Source organism: Hyperoodon ampullatus, assembly GCF_949752795.1.
Source record: "Hyperoodon ampullatus genome assembly, chromosome: 1".
In the NCBI taxonomy this organism is placed as follows: domain Eukaryota; kingdom Metazoa; phylum Chordata; class Mammalia; order Artiodactyla; family Ziphiidae; genus Hyperoodon; species Hyperoodon ampullatus.
This window is the reverse complement of record NC_136914.1, coordinates 195,198,725-195,221,508: the sequence shown is the minus strand read 5'-3', so window position 1 is coordinate 195,221,508 and position 22,784 is coordinate 195,198,725. Positions and strand designations below refer to the sequence as shown.

General features: G+C 40.1%; 1 protein-coding gene across 1 annotated transcript in view; it reads left to right on the top strand.

The window, feature by feature from the left end:
* The window catches only part of IDE (insulin degrading enzyme), a gene marked incomplete at both ends in the record, with an annotated part of 119,723 nt that overhangs the window by 20,064 nt on the left and 76,875 nt on the right, over nucleotides 1–22,784 (top strand). The window contains 2 exons of the mRNA XM_079711840.1: nucleotides 14,071–14,156; nucleotides 15,337–15,398. Coding sequence (XP_079567966.1) covers nucleotides 14,071–14,156; nucleotides 15,337–15,398 — 148 coding nt within the window. The remainder of the gene's footprint in view (nucleotides 1–14,070; nucleotides 14,157–15,336; nucleotides 15,399–22,784) is intronic.

Below are 22,784 nucleotides of genomic sequence, written 5' to 3'. Positions count from 1 at the left end.
CCTCCTTTGTCATAGATTAGTTTACCATAAGTGCGTGGGTTTATCTCTGAGCTTTCTATCCTGTTCCATTTATCTATATTTCTGTTTTTGTGTCAGTACCAGATTGTCTTGATTACTGTAGCTTTGTAGTATAGTCTGAAGTCAGGGATTCTGATTCCTCCAGCTCTGTTTTTTTCCCTCAACATTGCTTTAGCTATTCAGGGTCTTTTGTATCGCCATACAAATTTTAAGATTTTTTGTTCTAGTTTTGTAAAAAATGCCACTGGTAATTTGATAGGGATTGCATTGAATCTGTAGATTGCTTTGGGTAGTATAGTCATTTTCACAATATTGATTCTTCCAATCCAAGAACATGATATATCTCTCCATCTGTTTGTGTCATCTTTGATTTCTTTCATCAGTGTCTTACAGTTTTCTGAGTACAGGTCTTTTACCTCCTTGGGTAGGTTTTATTCCCAGGTATTTTATTCTTTTTGTTGCAGTGGTGAATGTTTCCTTAATTTCTCTTTCTGATCTTTCATTGTTATAGGAATGCCAGAGATTTCTGTGCATTAATTTTGTATCCTGCAACTTTACCACATTCATTGATTAGCTCTAGTAGTTTCCTGCTGGCATCTTTAGAATTCTCTATGTATAGTATCATGTCATCTGCAAACAGTAACAGTGTTACTTCTTCTTTTCCAATTTGGATTTCTTTTATTTCTTTTTCTTCTCTGATTGCTGTGGCTAGGACTTCCAAAACTATGATGAATAATAGTGGCAAGAGTGGACATCCTTGTCTTGTTCCTGATCTTAGAGGAAATGCTTTCAGTTTTTCACCATTGAGAATGATGTTTGCTGTGGGTTTGTTGTATGTGGCCTTTATTATGTTGAGGTAGGTTCCCTCTATGCCCACTTTCTGGAGAGTTTTTATCATAAATGGGTGTTGAATTTTGTCAAAAGCTTCTTCTGCATCTATTGAGATGATCATATGGTTTTTTATTCTTCAATTTATTAATATGGTATATCACACATTGATTGATTGCGTATACTGAAAAATCAAAGTTTTACTTATGTATTTTTTAGTTTTGGCTGCGTTGGGTCTTAGTTGTGGCACGCAGGATCTTTGTTGCGGCACACAGGCTTCTCTCTAGTTGTGGTGTACGGGTTTTCTCTCTCTAGTTGTGGCGTGTGGGCTCTAGAGCATGTGGGCTCTGTAGTTTGTGGCACATGGGCTCAGTAGATGTGGCACGCGGGCTTAGTTGCCCCATGGCATGTGGGATCTTAGTGCCCTGACCAACGATCAAACCCTCGTCCCCTGCATTGGAAGGCGGATTCTTTAACACTGGACCACCAGGGAAGTCCGTGAAGCACAAAGTTTAAAATTTTTATCAAGTTTAATTTATCATTTTTTAAACTGCTTATGCTTTTGAGTTCATACCTAAGAAGCCACTGCCTAATCCAAGGTCATAAAGATTTACCCTTATGTTTCCTTCTAAGAGTTTTATTGTTCTAGCTCTTACATTTAGGCCTTTGATCTGTTTTGAGTTAATTTTTGTGTATGGTGTAAGGTAGGAGTCCAGCTTCATCTTTTTGCATGTGGATGTCTGATTGTCCCAGCATCATTTGTTGGAAAGACTGTTCTTTCCCCCATTGAATTGTTTTGGTATCCTTGTCAGAAATCAGTTGATTGTAAGGGTGAGGGTTTCAATCTATTCTATTAATATGTAAGTCTGTCCTTATCCAGACCACACTACTTTGATTACTATAGCTTTATTGTAAGTTTTGAAGTCAGGAGGTGTGAGTCCTCCATCTTCATTCTCATTTTTCAAGATTGTTTTGACTATCCTGGGTCCCTTGCATTTCCATACAAATTTTAGGATGAGCTTGTCAATATCTGCAAAGAAGCAACCAGATGGGATTTTGATCTCTGTGGGGAGTATTGCTATCTTAAAGATATTAAATCTTCTAATCCATGAATATGGAGTTCTTTCCATTTATTTAGATCTCCTTTAATTACTTACAACAGCATTTTCACTGTATATGTTTTCTACTTCCTTGTTAAATTTATTTCTGTTTCATTTTTTGATGCTATTGTAAAGGGACTTGTTTTCTTATTTCAATTTTAGTTTGTTCATTGCTATTATAGAGAAGTACAGTTGATTTTTTGTTTTCTATATACAAGATTATGTCTTCTGTGAAAAGAGCTAGTTTTACTTCTTCCTTTCCAATTTGGATTCCTTTTATTTCATTTTCTTGTCTAATTGGCCTGGCTAGAACTTTCAAGTACAGTGTTGAATAGAAATGGCAAGAGTGGACATCCTTGTCTTGTTCTTGATCTTAGTGTGAAAACAGTCTTTCACCTTTAATTATGTTGCCAGCTGTGGCTCTTTCATAGATACCTTTTATCAGGTTGAGGAAGTTCCCTTCTGTTCCTAGTTTTTTGACCTCATTATGAATAGGTATGAAGAAATGTATTTTGGGCTTTCCTGGTGGCACAGTGGTTAAGAATTCGCCTGCCAATGCAGGGGACATGGGTTCGAGCCCTGGTCTGGGAAGATCCCACATGCCGCAGAGCAACTAAGCCCATGCACCACAACTATTGAGCCTGCGCTTTAGAGCCCGCACACCACAGCTACTGAAGCCCACGCATCTAGAGCACATGCGCTGCAACAACAGAAGCCACTGCAATGAGAAGCCTGCGCGCCACAAGGAATAGTAGCCCCCACTCACCGCAACTAGAGAGAAAGCCCACGCACAGCAACGAAGACCCAATGCAGCTAAAAATAAATTAATTAATTTTAAAAAAAGAGATGTATTTTAAAAACAGTCTCATACTTGGCATTGAAAATATTGCAAATATATTAAACAGAGTTTTTTCTTTAACCATTTGACAGTAAGCTGCCAATTTGATGCCCTGTCACTCCCTAATTCTTTAGTGTGATTTCCTGTAAACAAGGACATTCTCCTATATAACCGCAATATGATCGTTAAAATCAGAAAATTAACATCGATTCATTACTGCCATTTAAATCGCAGATCCCATTCAAATATCACCAGTTGTCCAGTTTTATCCTTTGCTGAAGGATACCTTAATGAAAGGATTCATTTCAGAATTAGTATTGTCTTTAGTTGTCGTGTCTCTTTAGTCTCTTCAGAAGGGAAGTTCTACAGCCAAAGCATTTTATGACCTTGACTCTTCTAGAATTTATAGACCGGTTACTTTTAGAATGTCCATAATTTGGGTTTTTCTGATTATTCCTCATGATCAAATGTAGGTTACCCAGCTTTGGCAGAAATATCACAAAATCGATGCAGTGTATGTTTTCATTGCATCCTATCAGTTGACACTCAGTTTTGTCCTTTATTGGCTATATTTACTTCGATCACTTTAAGATAGTTCCTCCCAGGCTTCTCCAGGGTAAAATTACTCTTTTCCCTTTGCTATAAATATCTTCAGGGGAGATACTTTAAAACTATGTAACTGTAATTTCCTCGTCAAACTTTCAACTTATTCATTTTATTTATTTATATCAGTATAGACTTGTGTTGTCCTGTTTTATTTAAAGAGTTTTACTCTGTTACTATTGTGATTTAATCTGATGCTCAGATTGTCCCACACATGGGCAGTGGGGACCCTTTCAAGCTGGCTCCTGGATCCATTTAACATCCATCTTTCTTTTGGTATTTTTTTATTTTTTGGCACAATGAGATATACCAGGCTCATCATCTCATTTCCCTGTCCCAGTCCTGTAATCAACCATTTCTCCAAGGAACCCTGGTTCCTTTTAGTGGAGAATAAAATTTAGAAACCAAGTTCTAGGTGCTAAATGTACTCATCTGCTGTTTGGGGAGGAAGAGGAGGAAGATGGCTACTTCCAGGCCCTCTTATTAGACAGAGCCAGAGGTACATGTATATACATAAATAGGTATTTGATATAGATACAGATACATAGATATAGACAGATATTCTGTACACAGACCCACGTTAACATCTGTATTTATTTCCTGTCTGTCTATATGTGTATATTGAAAACCATGAGCCATACAGATAACCTCCAATTCCAATCAAAGACTACAAAGTTCATTTTAGCTTTTTTCCTTTCGGTGTTTGTAATTCTTTGCCCTGATAGTGAGGACCCTGGTTCTTATTATTCTTTTTTTTTTTTTTTTTTTTTTTTTTGGCGGAACGCGGGCCTCTCACTGTTGTGGCCTCTCCCGTTGCGGAGCACAGGCTCCGGACGCGCAGGCTCAGCGGCCATGGCTCACGGGCCTAGCCGCTCCGCAGCATGTGGGATCTTCCCAGACCAGGGCACGAACCCATGTCCCCTGCATCGGCAGGCGGATTCTCAACCACTGCACCACCAGAGAAGCCCCTTATTATTCTTAATAAATACACTTATTTAATCCATCCCGCTAGATGTAACCAACATCTCATCATTGCTGCCGCCCCCTTCCCTTTGAGGTGCTTCCTGGGCACTGTCACCCTGTGTTGGGCTGCCCCAGGAGTCGTTGCCCTTTTTATTCTGTGAGAGCTTTGACACCCCACTTGAGGCTGTTTTCTCAAAAGTATGCATGCCTCCTTAACCCTGCTTGGGCCTCAACTACCATGCTGGGCCACCAAGAGCAATTCTACTCTCCTCACCCCACTCAGGAATGGGGATATTTTGAAATTTGCATTAGCCTTTATTTTAAATACCCTAAAGTTTGTAAATAGAGCCGAGTACAAGGCCTAACTTTGTATGTTGTCTATAAAATTCAGGGAACAGAAAGTGATGGAAAAGGGTTTGGGTAACCATGTCCTCAAAAACAACACTATCTTGTCTTTTTTCCTAGGGGTTTTCTGGTTGGTGGCTGTAAAACAGGTGCTGTTTGAATAGGAAGTCATAGGTGCAGAGAGGGTTGTTGGACTTAAATTTGTAACCATTTATGTGGGAAAAGTATATAAGCACATTTTCTAGAAGGAGGTACATTAAAAATGTGTTTATCTTTAGATGGTGGAATCTAGGTAATTTGTATTTCCTCATACTTAAAAAAAAACTATATATAACTAGCATAGATAACTTTGTTTCTTTTATTATATGAGTAATTATAAAATAAAAGAAATAAAAATAAAACAAGTGCTTTAAATGCCCAGTACTGAGAACTTTTGCTTGACGGTCCTGGGATACGGGAGAAGAAAAACGAAAAACGTATGTGCCCATATTCTTAGGAAAACCTTTGATAAACATTTATTTAGTTTAATTTAGTTTTGTTTTTTTCTACCTTTGGCCTTCTAGTAGCATAGAATCCTGGCTCTTACACATCTATAATGTAGTGTAGACATCCCAATGCATTAACTTTTCTTTTTTTTTGGTGGGGACAGAGGGTCTGGATACAGATGTATTTTTAATTTTTAAAAAGCTTTTTATTTTGAAATAATTTTAGACTTACAGAAAAGTTGCAGAAATAGTACACTTCCCCTATACTTAATCATTGTATAATTATCAAGAACAATAAATTAGTATCTTTACCTTTGTAGTTGATAAATATCTTGGAGGAGATACTTTGGGACTGTGCAAATCCTTTTTTACCTTACTTTTTAGCATCCACCAGTAGATCTCTGCAGCAGTTAGTACTGCACTTAGTGATGATTATTTCCCTCTTTATTTATTAATTGAAATTCTGTGAGGGAGAACTGTTTTTCTCCCTCATTTGTTTACTTATTTACTTATTTCTTTCAGTATGGATTCACAGATACTTGTTTTACTCTACAGGTTAAAATTCATTGCTATCATTATTTATGTGTTGAACAAATTGTTCTAGCTTTGGCCATTAGGAACGCCTTTGGGTTGGCTCCTGTGTACTTTCAATAAGCCCCCATCTTTTTTAGAGAACTTCTTTACTTCTGGCACTATACGGTGTTTCAGACTCATTTCGTATTTTCTTTGCCCTAGCCCTGAAATCAACTACTTGATTCTTTTTATTGGAAAGTGATGTTTAGGGATCACAGTCTGGACACTAGATGTACTTACGGTCACTGAGGTATCATTGTGTTTAGTGGATAGTCTAGATATACCCACACATAAACATATTTATGTTTCTAAATCTGGATAGATATACTCCAAATCATGAGTTTGTATTGATATCTCTGATTCCTATTACAAAGCTTATTTTAGTCTTTTCTTTTTCCCTATTTATAGTTTCTTCCTCTAACAACGAGTACACTGGATTTCATTATCTACAATTTATTTACTTATTTGATCAGTTCTGGTATACATATAAAGTGCTTTCATAATTGCTAGCCTACACCTCTGTAAGAAACACTTTTGATAACTATATCATAACATTTATGTACAGTAATTTCTGTCTTTATTGTATCCAGTCAAAATACTATTTTCCAGTTAAAGTTAGTTCATTTCTTTTTTTTTTAATTACTTTATTTATTTTTGGCTGCATTGGGTCTTCGTCGCTGCATGCGGGCTTTCTCTACGTGCAGTGAGCGTGGGCTACTCTTCATTGTGGTGCGTGGGCTTCTCCTTGTGGTGGCTTATCTTGTTGCGGAGCACGGGCTCTAGGTGCGCGGGCCTCAGTAGTTGCATCACGTGGGCTCAGTAGTTATGGCTCACAAGCTCTAGAGCTCAGGCTCAGTAGTTGTGGCGCACGGGCTGAGTTGCTCCGCGGCATGTGGGATCTTCCTGGACTAGGGTTCAAATCCATGTCCCCTGCATTGGCAGTCAGATTCTTAACCACTGAGCCACCAGGGAAGTCTCAAGTTAGTTCATTTCTTTCCCACCCTCTTCAGTATGATTATGTTCATTTCTAATACAGTTCGTTTCTTTTTTTTCTTTTTTTTTTTTTTTTTGTGTGCGGTACGCGGGCCTCTCACTGCTGTGGCCTCTCCCGTCGCGAAGCACAGGCTCCGGACGCGCAGGCCCAGCGGCCATGGCTCACGGGCCCAGCCGCTCCGCGGCATGTGGGATCCTCCCAGACTGGGGCACGAACCTGTGTCCCCTGCACCGGCAGGCGGACTCTCAACCACTGCGCCACCAGGGAAGCCCCAGTTCGTTTCTTTTGTTAGTATTTTTATTTTATTTTGCACACTAAGATCCTGACTGATTTTAATGGTTTTTTATTGTTTTTAATTGTGAAATATACATAAAGTTTACCATTTTAACCATTTTTAAGTGTACAGTTCAGTGGCACTAACTGTATCACATCAGTGTAATTACATTGTTGCGCAACCATCACCACCATCCATCTCCAGAACTTTTTCATTTTCCCAAACTGAAACTCTGTATCCGGCAAACAGTAATTTCCCATTCCCCCTTCCCCTCAGCCCCTGGCAACTACCCTTCTACTTTCTGTCTCTGAATTTGACTACTCTAGATATCACATATAAGTGGAATCAAACAGTCTTTGTCCTTTGGTGACTAGTTTACTTCACTTAACATAACGTCTTCAAGATTCATCCATGCTGGGATTCTGTATTAACTTCTGAACTGTACTGTCGGAGTCTTGGGAATGCTTGACAGTATCACTGCCACTGAGGGGCCCTGAGATGGTGAGGTGGGGACTCTGACTTCCTCTGCTCCTCTTGAACCAGAGTAGTTTAGTTTATGATTTACACTTCTGTAAGATTTCAGTAGAGGAAAGCATATTTTCTTTTTAAAAAAAATAGTTTGGGAATCACATTATGAATAGTATTCAAGCCTCTACTTTAATACTAGGTGGTCAGGTGCTTCTGACACGACCTAGTCAGTGACGACTATTCTAACTGTTCATCGGTTACATGAGCATCAGTAGCTCTCCTTCCACCTTCCACCATTAAACTTAGTTTTGCCTGCTGAGGCAACACAAAGTGAGTTTGCTCTTTTACCTAATAGTCTTGGATATTTGAACGTTGCTTTTATGGATTGGTCATAGTATTGGGGAAGATTCCATCCTGATACACATCCTTTTGGGACTAGGCGAGAATGCAGATAATTATTCTTTGGCTCGCATTGCTATTGGGATCCTGGAGCCACAATGCCTGGACTCTGCCATTCACCTCTGTGTGGCCTGGTGATCGTTACTGCCCTGTTCAAGCCTTTCCCCTCATCAGCAAAATGGGGACAATAATAGTATCTACCTTACAAGTTTGTGGTGAGAATGAAATGAGGAAATGCATGTAATGTATATGTCTCCATCATATAGTTAAGTGTTCAATAAATGTGGACTAATAACAGTAACAATGCCACCATTGCTATGAAGAGGAGAAGAAAGTGTTATGTATTTTATTTTTGGATGCAACAACAGGGGTTTATTTCAAAGTTGTAGGCAGCCACCTAGATGGGGCTTGAGGGTTAAGTTTTTTTAAAGTCTTTATCTAAATAGAACAGCATCTGCAATTAAAAAAAAAAAGTCATCAGAATCTAGGCTCTTACCTATGAAACTACCTAAAATTCTTATTCTGTTTGTAGAAAGAAACAAATGAATCCTAAAATTGACAGCAACATTGGGCCAAACCACATTAGGTCAGCAATTGAGAAAGTAGGTTCCGGAATTAGGCTGTGGGTTCTGTTCCATTGTCTGCTTAAAGCTTTTACCTCACATCACAAACCGTCCAAAAAAATTTGTTTGGAAATTGCCCAAGTTGTGAGCCAACAAACTAGTTTCTTAAGGGAACCAAGTTGTCAGCAGCAACAGTGAATGGAAATGGAGCTCAGGTTTTTTCTTCATTAATCAGCTTGTTGTATTGTGATGTTGCTGATGCAAGTTAACAACAGTAACAAAAAGTTCACTTTGGGCTTATAAGTTTACTAAGCAGAGACTAGTACGTTCAAGTCCATTAAGTTTTATCTTTTCAAAGATTCTTTCTGTACTGACCTGAAAAGTACAAATAGAGACCAACTAATAGTTTACTATCCATAGATAACCATACTGAACATTTCTGTGAGTATCCTTCCAGGGATTTAGTCTCTGTACATAAGATAAGCTTTTTAACTTGATGGAATGATTAAGAAGAGCATGGTGCTTTGGTGTCTAAAGACTTGGGTTTAAATCTTAGTCCTTTTATTTAATGCGTGTATGGCCCTAGCCAAATAACTTTATGAGGTTTAATTTCCCCATCCAGGAAAAACGGGAATAATAGGATCTACCTAAGGGGTTTGTTGAAGGTATAATCCCTACGAAGAGTTTATGCTGTGTAAAATGCTGACTGAGCATTCAGTGAGAGTCTGTCCCAGTACCCTGGCTGTGCTCCTTCTAAGGCAGATCCCTTTACTTGTGTACTAGATTGCTTACTCAAGGACAAGGTTTCTACAAACCTCTCTCTTTCTCCTTCATTATCAGTTTTCCCCCTCTCTTCATTTAAGCCTTTTCTGGTTCAGATTTTTAAAAATAAATAGGTAGGACTTACCTGGTGGTGCAGTGGTTAAGAATCCGCCTGCCAATGCAGGGACACGGGTTCAAGCCCTGGTCCGGGAAGATCCCACATGCCGCGGAGCAACTAAGCCCGTTCGCCACAACTACTGAGCCTGTGCTCCAGAGCTCGTGAGCTACAGCTACTGAGCCCTCATGCCACAGCTACTGAGGCCCACACCTAGAGCCCATGCTCTGCAACAAGTGAAGCCACCAAATGAGAAGCACGCACACCTCAAGGAAGAGTAGCCCCCGCTCGCTGCAGCTAGAGAAAGCCCGCGCACAGCAACAAAGACACAATGCAGCCAAAAATAAATAAATTTTAAAAAATAAAAATAAATAGGTGGGAGTTTAATAGATAACAGCTTTCTGTGTTTTGATGAGTCTATCTCCTGGTTTTATTTTAAGTGGATTAAACTGGTTGCAGTTATCCATTATTTTTTGGATGATGAAGTCAGAACTATAAACTAGGGTCTTTCATCCTGAGCACTGTTGACGTTTTTGGCCAGATAATTTTGTCATGAACGTTATCCTGTGCATTGTAGGATGCTTAGCAGCATCCCTGGCTTCTACTCGCTAGTTGCCAGTTGTACCTTTCAGTTGTGACAATTCATTTGTGACACACTGACAAATGTCCCCTTGGGAAGCACGTGGTTCTGTTGAGAACCACTGACTATAAACAGTGGCTTGCCTACAGCAATTATAAAGGGATCATTATTTGCCTGTTTTTCTGATAGTCTTATAAAGTACCATCCTATTACCAGGCCATCCTGGAGATGACATTATACAACTGGAATTTGCATGAGTATATGTTAAGAATGCCAGTAATAACATGGTGACTGTTGAGGTGGTCTGTTTGCTTCTCGCCACCCTAGGAACATAACAATGGTGATGATTATAAGGTTACCATTTGTGGGTGCCTACTATGAACCAGACACTGCCTGGGTGAAGTTTACTTATACCTATTTTACAGGAGAAAAGCTGTAAAGGCTGTCCAAGTCTGATGCAACTTTAGGTACCTCTGTCAGTTTAATGCACCCATATGAACACTTCATGTGACTCTTGATTGGCAGTACCAGATGAGGCCCCAAAGCCATTTGACCAAGAGTTCAATAGGATCCAGGATCTGAGCAGCATAGGGGTCATTTGGTAAAGGTGAAGGTATATAATTACTGAACATTGTCTGGAAGTGGTCATTGAGTCAGTACTGGCATGGAGAATCATACTAAGGCAGAGTACAGGTCAAGCTTTCTGAACCAGCATTATCTGAAGAGGGCAGGATTCTCTTTCTGTCAGAACTTGGGTGTACATGTCAGTGGAACTGAGCCCTCACATGGAGATTCACCACTCTGTACAGAATATGAGTGTTTGCGGTTTGCTTTCCTTGGAGGGCTGTCTTGAGAGAATTATTTACAGATTGATAACTCTTCCTAGACTGTGATTCGAATTAATCTTTAGAGACCATGATAGGGATCTTTGAACTGTCCTTGCTATTCTGAGGTCATGGAGAGTCTATGAGGAAGATGACCCATGTGTAAAATTAATTCTGAGTTTGAGGAAATGTTCACTTTATGTAGTATTCTTTTTTTGTTTTAAAATAAAAGAACCTGTCTAATTCAAATCTTGGGTTAGTGGTGGGAATGTAAATTGATACAGCCACTATGGAGAACAGTATGGAGGTTCCTTAAAAAACTAAAAATAGAACTACCATATGACCCGGCAATCCCACTACTGGGCATATACCCTGAGAAAACCATAATTCAAAAAGAGTCATGTACCACAATGTTCATTGCAGCTCTATTTATAATAACCAGGACATGGAAGCAACCTAAGTGTCCATCGACTAATGAATGGATAAAGAAGATGTGGCTCATATATACAATGGAATATTACTCAGCCATAAAAAGAAATGAAATCGAGTTATTTGTAGTGAGGTGGATGGACCTAGAGTCTATCATACAGAGTGAAGTAAGTGAGAAAGAGAAAAACAAATACCATATGCTAACACATATATATGGAATCTAAAAAAAACAAAAAAAGGTTCTGAAGAACCTAGGGGCAGGACAGGAATAAAGACACACATAGAGAATGGACTTGAGGACACAGGAGGGGGAAGGGTAAGCTGTGACAAAGTGAGAGAATGGCATGGACATTTATACGCTACCAAATGTAAAATAGATAGCTAGTGGGAAGCAGCCACATAGCACAGGGAGATCAGCTCAGTGCTTTGTGACCACCTAGAGGGGTGGGATAGGGAGGGTGGGAGGGAGACGCAAGAGGGAGGGGATATGGGGATATATGTATACATATAGCTGATTCACTTTCTTATACAGCAGAAACTAACACACCATTGTAGAGCAATTATACTCCAATAAAGATGTTAAAAAAAAATCCTGGGTTAGAAGTTGTTGTTTAATGTAAATGTTGAAAATTATTGATGGGAGAATTTATTTATTTGAAGTTTAATCATTTTGCTTTTATTTGGATCACATTTATTGCTTGTCACTCTTAATTGGTTTCTGGGAGTGTCAAGTTTTATCTTGAAATCTTTACTGGGGTCTAAAGTAATTACTAAAAGCTAGCCTTCAAATCATACATAGTGAGTAAAGACTTGTTAAATGATTTAACATATTATTGACTCAGTTGACTCATGCTGTGCTTATTACATGGGTCTCCTAGTTCTTGTGGCCAAGAGGACATCAACAGAAATAATTGTCTCAGGGCTTCCCTGGTGGCGCAGTGGTTGGGAGCCTGCCTGTTGATGCAAGGGACATGGGTTTGTGCCCTGGTCCGGGAAGATCCCACATGCTGCAGAGCGGCTAGGCCTGTGAGCCATGGCCGCTGAGCCTGTGTGTCCGGAGCCTGTGCTCCGCAACGGGAGAGGCCACAACAGTGAGAGAGAGGCCCGCGTACCGCAAAAAAAAAAAAAAAAAAAAAGAAATAATTGTCTCAGGACACACCTGAGAAGGTTTAGATAATTATTATGTTAATTGGACTGTTATTTCTTCTGAGCCTTCTTAGTTTAGCACCTGTTTGATATGGATAGCTACTTCTCAGTGTCTAAGTGGTACTATTTCCAGGATGACTTTTGTTTTTAATAGATTTATTTTTTTATTTTACTTATTTATTTTTGGCTGTGTTGAGTCTTCATTGCTACGTGTGGCCTTTTCTTTAGTTGCGGCGAGCAGGGGCTACACTCTTCCTTGCGGTGTGTGGTCTTCTCATTGCGGTGGCTTCTCTTGTTGTGGAGCACAGGCTCAGTAGTTATGGCTCGCAGGCTCTAGAGAGCAGGCTCAGTAGTTGTGAAGCACGGGCTTAGTTGCTCCTGCAGCATGTGGGATCTTCCCGGACCAGGGCTCGAACCTGTGTCCCCTGCGTTGGCAGGTGGATTCTTAACCACTGCGCCACCAGTGAAGTCCCTCCAGGATGACTTTTGATGGATGATCTTTATAGCCTTGAGTAATGCATTTATCTCTCTCCTCTTTTATTTTACTATGTTTTATATTTTCAAAAACTCTATTTTAAAAAACTTTTAATCGAAATGTATCATGTGTTCAGCTTGATGAATTTTCACAAACTGACCATACCTCTGTGAACATACCTGTATAACCAGCACATGGTCAGCATCTCAGAAGCCCCCCTCATGTTTTCTTCTGTTCACTACCCACTACCCCCAAGGGTAACCACCATCCTGACATAAAGCATAGCTTGATTTTACTTATTCTTGCACTTTATTTAAATGGGAGAAAAACTATTTACTCTTTAGCATCTGACTTCTTTCACTCAACCTTACATTAGTGAGATTCGTCCTTATTTTTGTTCTTTGTTCTAGATTATTCATTTTCATTGTTGTATACTATTCCATTGTGTGAATATATCACAGTGTATTTACCTTTTCATTGCTCATGGACATTTGATCTTTTCTAGTTTTGGCTATTATGAATAGTATTGCTATGAACATATAAATGCATTTATATGGGGTATATAGCTAATACATGAACTGTTAGGTCATATTGTCAGCTTTAGTATATACTGCCAGTTTTGGAAAATAGTTATGCCAGTTTGCATCCTCATTGGCAGTGTATGAGAGTTTGGGTTGCCCTCTGACTTCTCTATCACTGGTGTGTGTTTTTGTTTTTTTGTTTTTTTTGCAGTACGCAGGCCTCTCACTGCTGTGGCCTCTCCCATTGCGGAGCACAGGCTCCGGATGCGCAGGCTCAGTGACCATGGCTCACGGGCCCAGCTGCTCCGCGGCATGTGGGATCTTCCCGGACTGGGGCACGAACCCGTGTCCCCTGCATCGGCAGGCAGACTCTCAACCACTGTGCCACCAGGGAAGCCCCACTGGTGTTTTTTATTCTTTTCATTTTAACCATTCTGGTTGGTATTTCAGAAAACCTCCTGTGGCAAAAATCAGCTGTGAATTTGGGGCATCTTGGGGCTTTAATCTGTTAAACCAAGCTCATGCACCCACCAGAGCCTTGTTTGTTTCTCTTCCCTTAGTAGAGTCCTTCTTCTTGGGTCAAGTATGATCTTTAGTCTGCACCCAGAATTGGCAGATACCTCCAGAGAAGAGAATAGGTGATGATCATCCACTCACCTCAGAGGGCTCTCCCCTCTGGAATTCCAGTTTATCCACTCCTCATTGCTTCCACAACTCTCCAACATCTATGAAAATGTGATTTTTAAATTTTTTGTGGCTTTCTCTAGTTATTGAAGCTGAATCAGGTTGCCACGACCTATTATATCCTACGCAGAAGTGGAAGTTGTCGGTAGATTCTTGGGATTTTCTATGTGCCCAATGATGTCACCTGTGAGTAATGTTAGTTTTTTTCCCCCTTCCTTTCTCATCTTTTTTTTTTTCTTGCATTACCAGACTGGTCATAATTACCAGTACAGTGCTTAATAGAAGAGGTGATAGTGGCATCTTTTTTGTAGGGATGGAGAATGAATGCATTATTTTATCATCGTGTATGGCAATTACTGTGGTTTTTGTAGTTTTTTCTAGTTGAAGGAATTCTCTTCTGTTTCTAGTTTGCTGACATTTTTTTAAAGACATGAATGGTTATTGAATTTAAATACTTTTTCTGCACATACCAAGATGATTATATGACTTTCTCTTTTTTCCCTTATTCCTATGGCTTAATATATGCTTCTGAAAAATCACATGTAATCTTACCATGTCTACTGTAATATTATTTTCGTATTCCCTTTCATCCATGAGACAATTCTTTACAGAGAGACAATTCTCTCTTTAAACCTGCTGTACATTTAAACCCACCATATATTTTCCTTTTTATTTTTTATTAGCGAAGTAGATAATATAGTTCTCAGCCCAGGGACTACTTTGGCAGATCGGAAATATTCTTCCAGGCTCCTACCACTACCTCTCTCTATTTTATATAGGGAGGAATGAGTGAAAAACTGAAAAATCTTAGAGCATGATTTTGACCTATTTTAATTTTTGTTTCCTTGTTTTTATTATTTGGGATTGTAAGGGAGGAGAATGGGGTCAGGGAAGGGCTGAGGGGGTGATAACGGGGAGCTGGGGAAGAAAGCCATATGTCATTTCCTTAAGCATCACCTTCTGCTCCTCCCCTTCCCATGCTTCCTCATTATCCCAGCTTTGCCACAAATCAGTTGTGTGAATGACCTTGGACAAGTCACTTAATCACTGAGCTTTTGTTTCCTCATCTGGGATTGAGGAGAATGGCCACGAACAGCTTCTGTGACCTGCCACTTACGGAGAATGGAAAGATTCAATGAGCAGTTTATAAAGCATATGACACTTTTAAAATGCGAGCGATTTTTTAAAAATATCTTTATTGGAATATAATTGCTTTACAATGTTGTGTTAGTTTCTGCTGTACAGCAAAGTGAATCAGCTATACATATACACATATCTCCATATCCCCTCCATGAGTGGTTGTTAGGATTAGTTTTCTACAGTGGCATCTATCTCACATTTTCTAACAGCCTGAAAGTTACCTGTGGAAGAACGATGCTTATGAAACACCCTCGGCCCCCAAACTACAACTGTAAGAAAACTGTAGTTAACTGTGGCGAGAGGTATAAAATGGAGGTTTTGTTAATTTGTTTAAACCTTCATAAAGTCTCTATAAATTGTTCATAGCTAAGCTTGTCACTTTTGGAATGAACAACCATTGATATGTATGTACCAAACCTAAAACAAAATTTGCAAAAGCTCTTTTCTCTAAAATGATACTGCTGTAGGATTCCTTTAAATTAAAATAACCCTTGTTCATTTAAGGGTTTTTTTTTTAATTGTAAACTCCTTTCCAGAGGGCACAGAGTTAGAACAGCTGATATGCTGCCTGGAACAAAGGCAGAGCATCACATCGTGGGTAAGTAAGGCTTAATTGACAGGATTTTAGTTTATACCCACCTTTATGATCTATCTGGCGCATAAAGTGAGATACACTGGTCCTGTAAGTGAAGAGCCATGGAGTAGATCAGGGGACCGGTACCAGTCCAAGGCCTGTTAGGACCCGGGCCGCACAGCAGGAGGTGAGCAGCGGGCCAGCAAACAAAGCTTCATCTGCCACTCCCCATCGCTCCCCATCGCTCCCCATTGCTCTGCATCGCTCCGCATCGCTCGAATTACCGCCTGAACCATTCCCACCCCCACAACCCCCACCCCCGTCTATAGAAAATTGTTTTCCACGAAACTGGTCCCTGGTTCCAAAAAGGTTGGGGCCCGCTGGGGTAGATGGTTCCCTGAGACATGTCATTTTTTAGGTCAAGTAACATGAATAGTATTGGGGAATATGTGGTCTTATAGTGAGACATCCAAGGGCTAATATCACCACTGCCTTGCTATTCTGTTTTACTAACCTCTGCCTTGTACAGGGAAGAAAGGGTGTTTGTGGAGTGGTTCTGATTTGAGGCATTTTCTCTCTGGGTACCTCCTCCACATTCAGGAGTGCCATGGGTAAGCTTCACTTCCGCCTATGATTTTGGTAGTGGATGGATGGATTCCACAGAAGGGAGGTTTTGATTTATAATTTGACTATTAGCCCAATCATTTGCCTGTTCAGGTTTATAGGTCATCCATTTAGAAATTAGAAATGGATCAGGTCTAACTTTAAATATGTCTCGGGCTATGGGGGTGGGTAGGGAGCAAACAGCAGAGTAAACTTGCTCAATCTTCTATTAAATCAGCTGTGAAACACTTAGAGACTTGAGAAAAAAGACTGCAAAGGGTCATCTGAATAAAAGATTATTTGCGTAAAAGTTTTACTCTTGGTACAGGAATTTATAATTGATCTATTTGGGAATTTGTTTTTGCAGACCTGCAATTTAGGCCTAGATAAAAGTCCATGATCTTTCAGTGGAAGTTCTGGTTGTAGTTCTGTTAACATCAAGCTCTTGTTTTTCCGCTGAATGCCTCACATTCTTTTCTTCACCACCATTCTTTTGCTCAGGTCTCCCCTTCCTTTTATTTGGCATGCTTCTACTCACCTACTGTCTTTCCTGTCTCCCCTCCTGGACTGAGTTAGATGCCCCTTTTATTACTGCCGTAGTTCCCTGGGGATAACTTTGTCACCACACTTAAAAAATAATGTCTTGTTTTCATCTCTGTCATAAGTGTGGGTTCCTTCAGAGCAAGGGCTCTGGTGTATTCCTCTTTGTAGCCAACATGTGTGGTGTGGTGTCTGGACCTTAACTGTTTGTTTGGATATCAGGGTGCTGAGGTGGACAAAGACTGGGAGTTAAGAGCTAAGTCCGAATTGTAACTTTTTGCTGTATAATCTTGGACAAGTGCTCTTCAGTTTTCTTATAAGTAAGATGAGGGAACTAGCTCACCTGGGGATCTTGTTAAAACTGCAAATTCTGGTTTAGTAGGTCTCTAGTGGCTTGTGATATTTTGCATTTTTAACAAGCTGACAAGAAGAGCTAGTGCTGCCAGTTCAAGAACTACAAAGGACTAGATAACATCTAATGGCTTTTCCAGCTTTTACCTTCTGTGATTTTAGTCACTGTTTTAAATTATGAACAAAATTACAAGATATGCTGTAATTGCTAAACATCTCTCCAGTTTATCAGAATGTGAAACACTGACAATTCTGTGCCTTATTATGAAGTTGTATGATAATGTCCCTGTATTACTTCCAAGATTTTGACTTCGACAGGTTAAAAATATCAAATAGATGTCCGGAAAAACATTTGAGTTAGCACTAGCTTGTCATCTAAATGTCACTACTTGCTTGCTTGCTCTTTGGTGCATATTGGAGAACATTTGCAATAAATAAAATGCTGATGAGGGAGCTGAGATGCATAGACATGTGATCTCATCAGTATAGATACAGACAGGCAAGCTGTTGAGAAATTCATCATCAGAGGAGGAGTTCCTGGTCATTTCCTTCAGTTCTCCAGAAGGTGAGAATCAGATTGTCATATGACATATTGATAGATATGCTGTAGGTAAAGGCAGACTGTACCTATTGAATATGGATTGCTGAGGATGGGTCTTGTTTGAAAACGTCTCTACTGTTTCTTTTAGCTTTTACTTCCTCAGGAAGTCACGATATTTGATTAGGGAGCATTGCCAGCTTAGAAATTTATAGCTGTCCTTGATCTGGTGTACAGATGTCTAAAAGTAGTTGGGTTAATTTTTATGTTTGATTCATAGAAAAAAAATCCATCTCTTTTCTCTTAACCACACCAGGAATATTAAACAGACATAGCTTCAATGTCCAAATGAGTTATATACATGCCTGTGATGGACTGTGATCATTTTTTTTTTCCTCTAAGCAAGTGAAAATCTGGACAAGGGAAATTAAACCCTGAAAAAAGTACAGAATGTAACATATAGTTGAGGGTGGTTATCTTAATTATAATGAAATTTTCACCTCCCACAGAATAAGACGGTTTGTCCTACCAAAGCGAGCTGTATTTCATTTCCTGACTCTGGTTGTGGATTGAACAGAAGTTTTAGAGCTTGCTTCATCATCATCATCATCATCATCACTGCATTTTAATCATTTGTAACCCTTGGTTCCCCTAGATCAAACTAGCTGGGACAAACACAGTAGAGGGAGTTGGGTATAAGCAATGGCAACGGAACCAAAATAAATAGCCTTTGGTTTTTGCTCCCACTTAGTGGAATCCATCACTAGAATTCCAACCTTCTCCCTCCCTCCTGGTAGAGCCTTACAGGAGGGAGCTTAGGCATCCTCTGTGGTACACATGGAACTTTTTTTACTGTTGCCTTTAAAAACATAATATATTTATTTATTTATTTTTGGCTGTGTTGGGTCTTCGTTGCTGCGCGCGGGCTTTCTCTAGTTCCGGCGAGCAGGAGTTACTCTTCGTTGTGGTGCATGGGCTTCTCATTGCAGTGGCTTCTCGTTGCAGAGCACGGGCTCTAGGCGCGCGGGCTTCGGTAGCTGTGGCATGTGGGCTTAGCAGTTGTGGCTCACGGGCTCTAGAGCACAGGCTCAGTAGTTGTGGCATGTGGACTTAGTTGCTCCAAGGCATGTGGGATCTTCCTGGACTAGGGCTCAAACCCGTGTCCCCTGTATTGGGAGGTGGATTGTTAACCACTGCGCCACCAGGGAAGGCCCTAATGTTGCCTTTTAATGCTGTCATTCTTGCCGGGGGTCTTAATGGAGGCTACCTAGTGGCTTACTTAATCTTAATCTTGCTGTTAGGTTGGAACTCATTTTTAATATAGTAATATATGTTGAACCCAAATTAAAGTTTTTGAAGCCAGTTGTGTATCAAAGGCATTTGCTGCAGTCCAAACAGTTGTCTTTTGGGAAATACCTTAACCAGGATTATTATTGTTGTGACCTTCTTTGGAGGCTTAGATAGACCATTTTTTATTACCCTGAGAATTTTTTTTTAACAACAGAACACTCTTTAAAGACTTTCCACTTAGACATTTAATTTGTCTTTGATATTGAACTTAAGTAGCTTACAGCTAATGAAATAGAAAGGAGTTCTTAATAATAATAATGCCTTTTCACTTTCAAATTGCTTTTGAATTGTCCATGGTGGCCTTATAGTTCCAAAATGTTAGTATTATATTTTATGCTTTTTTTTAATATTAATGCACACTTTTTATTATATTAAAATCAGGCAATGGTCTGACAATAAAAAGTCTACCTATGGAATACTGTTATGTTAAACTTTACTTACAGGATGTTAAATCCTTAGAACTAAGGTTTTCCCCAGAAAAAGATGAATGGAAACATCAATTGCTTTTCAGACTTGATAGTTGCTGCTTCAAAAGGTGGCTTTACACAAACACTAAGTTAAAAAAAAAAAAAAAAAAAAAAACCTTAGAACACAATGAATTGCTTTTATTTCGGTATGCATCCAACATCTCAGCATTTAGTGGTCCTGAACAGAAAAGTGGAAAAACACAGCCATTGGCCAGGAATTCTGGGGATCTGCCGTGCACACCCGAGTTCTTTCTTATCCCTGCTGAGGACCGAGAGAAGCAGCAGCACCGAAACCAAAGTGTGCACCGAGTTCATGGTTCTTTTTGTTCCAGTTGTCAGATTCCAAACTAGACCCAAATGGATTGCAAGGATGACCAAATAAGAGCCCTGTTTAAAACTTCAATTTTTAAAAGCAAAAGCAATTACAGGAAAAGAAAACAATTCATTCAGAGAGGGATCGTTTGTGCTTACAAGTGTCTTCTGTGGCCTTTCTCCAAGTTTAACCACCAAGGACTTTGAGAGCTGGCAGGTCTGTGACACTGGTGACTGTTCTTTTCACCTTATCAAAACCTGAGCTAAAAAAACGTATCAGCTGATGATGACAGCAGGGGGTGGCAGGGCTGAGAACCCAATATTCATTTCCCAGGCTGGTGGAGAGTAAGTAAGTGTGGTTCCAAAACTAAATGAGGGAGGTCAGATATGCTTTCCAGCCTTACCTGATGGCTTCTGGCCAAAGCAAGGAAGTGTCATGGAAAGTGTTGGGTGGTGATGGTGCAAAAAGGGACTTGAGGAGGAGGAAGGACAAAGCAGCACCCCTCGATTAAGGTGGAGGGAGAAGATATTGGGAAAGCCCTGAATTCCTCACCAAAGGCCAATTTCAGAGGAGAGCCAAGGGGGTTACAATCTATGCTTCGGCCAAGGGTGGTAGTGGAGAGTGGGAAGAGGATGGTGGCTTGGAAGGGGGGGCAGCATTTAAAACTTAAAGAAAGAAACCAGGGGTGCAGACGAAGCATCCCCCACACCCAGCAGGAGTCCCACAGGTTGTGACCTGAAACCCTTACATCTACTCGTAAGAAGCCACCCCAAGCTGGAGGGCTGTTGCAGGGAGGGAAGAGGCAGGGGGAGGGGAAGGGGAGAAGCAGAGACCTCAGGCCATGTAATCAGCAGCAAGGTGATTGCATGGTGTGTCTTTTCACAGTTGAGTTAGATGTGCCCCACCGGTTATGATGGGAATCAATTTAAATATACTTTCTTGATCCCAGAAGTTCAACTATGTGGACAGTGGTTACACTTGACAGGATGATTTGTTATAGCACAACTTATATATTTCAAATGGACAAAAAATTAGTATCATTTACAGTATCTTAAGATAAACTGCCTTTGGGCTTCCCTGGTGGCGCAGTGGTTGAGAGTCCACCTGCCGATGCAGGGGAAACGGGTTCGTGCCCCGGTCTGGGAGGATCCCACATGCCGCGGAGCGGCTGGGCCCGTGAGCCATGGCCGCTGGGCCTGTGTGTCCGGAGCCTGTGCTCCGCGACGGGAGAGGCCACAGCAGTGAGAGGCCCACATACCGCAAAAAAAAAAAAAAGATAAACTGCCTTTGAATGGGAGCTTCCTTTCCAGTACTTTGAGGTCTACAAGACATATCTAGAAAATTTGGTACTGTGGAAAATGAAGACTGCTTAAATCGAATGGGGGGTAGGGGAGGGCCTGTGGTTTTTCTTTTTGATTAATTGCTGTAACACTGTCCTTCAGGAGGCTGAGGGAGTTTCATATTTTCTTTAGACATCATTAGGCGCCAAAGCTCTTGCAGGACAACTTTGATGCTATATGAATTCTGCCATTTTGCTAGCACTGATATGGCTCTTGGGTCCACCACTCCATTAGAACTATTAACTCCATTCATATTAATTTTTGTTACAAATCTTACTAAGGGGGGTGCTTCTGGGTATTTAGGTCCACATTCTATTTTAAGGCTGTATATTCGGTTTTCATAAATTGTCCGAGCCCATGGTGGCTGCCATCTTGTGTCTCTGTCGCTCAAAGGCCGGCCCCTTCTTTATGCTTTATTTTTAAAGAAATTAGTTTTTACTATAAAGAGGGCAAGATTATTAATACTATAAAGTACTATGTGTTTTTTAAAAAAATCAGTATTACACATTTATTATGACCTATAGTGTTGATATCCAGAATTCCAAATACTCTTCTCAAAAGAAGATCTAGGGGACATTTTTTTTTATAATTTTTATTTTATATTGGAGTATAGTTGATTTACAATGTTGTGTTAGTTTCAGGTATACAGCAAAGTGATTCAGTTATACATATACATATATCTATTCTTTTTCAGATTCTTTTCCCGTATAGATTATTACAAAACACTGAGTATAGGTCCCTGTGCTATACAGTAGGTTAGGGGACATTCTTAATAAGAGTGAACCTCTTTAGTTAATCAGTTGTTACCCAGAAGACTAGTTACAGATAATTTCATAGAGAAAGATATTCTGATAGAAGCAAACTGGATTTTTCCCTCTCTTAATCTCCAGAGAATTTTCCTTTTTAAACATAGGCACATTCCAGTACCAATTTTTTAAATTAATTAATTAATTAATTTTTAGCTGCATTGGGTCTTCATTGCTGTGTGCGGACTTTCTTTAGTTGCAGCGAGCAGGGGCTACTCTTCGTTGCAGTATGTGGGCTTCTCATTGCAGTGTCTTCTCTTGTTGCGGAGCGTGGGCTCTAGGCTTGTAGGCTCAGTAGTGGTGGCTCGTGGGCTCTAGGGTGCAGGCTCAGTAGTTGTGGTGCATGGGCTTAGTTGCTTCTTGGCATGTCAGATCTTCCCGGACCAGGGCGTGAACTCGTGTCCCCTGCATTGGCAGGCCGATTCTTAACCACTGTGCCACCAGGGAAGTCCCAATCACCAGAGATTTTAACACAGAAAAATAAAAATTTTATCCAAAATTAATTGCGTGCCTATTTATGTCACCTCTGATTTACCATTAAATCTGGATGTCTGTCAGTCTTTAAAGAACAGTTAGAGCCACTTCTTTTGTGTTCCAGGTAAAAAGCAGATGTGTTAGCACAGGCTCATTTTTTTTCTCTGTAGTTTCGGATAAGTTTTTGGCTTTACCTGATTAGTATATTGACCTACTAATAATAGCAGGTTCAGTTTTTGTCTCTTAAGCAGTCCCCAACATAGACAAAAATAGCATTCACTCTTAGTCTCAAAAACATACA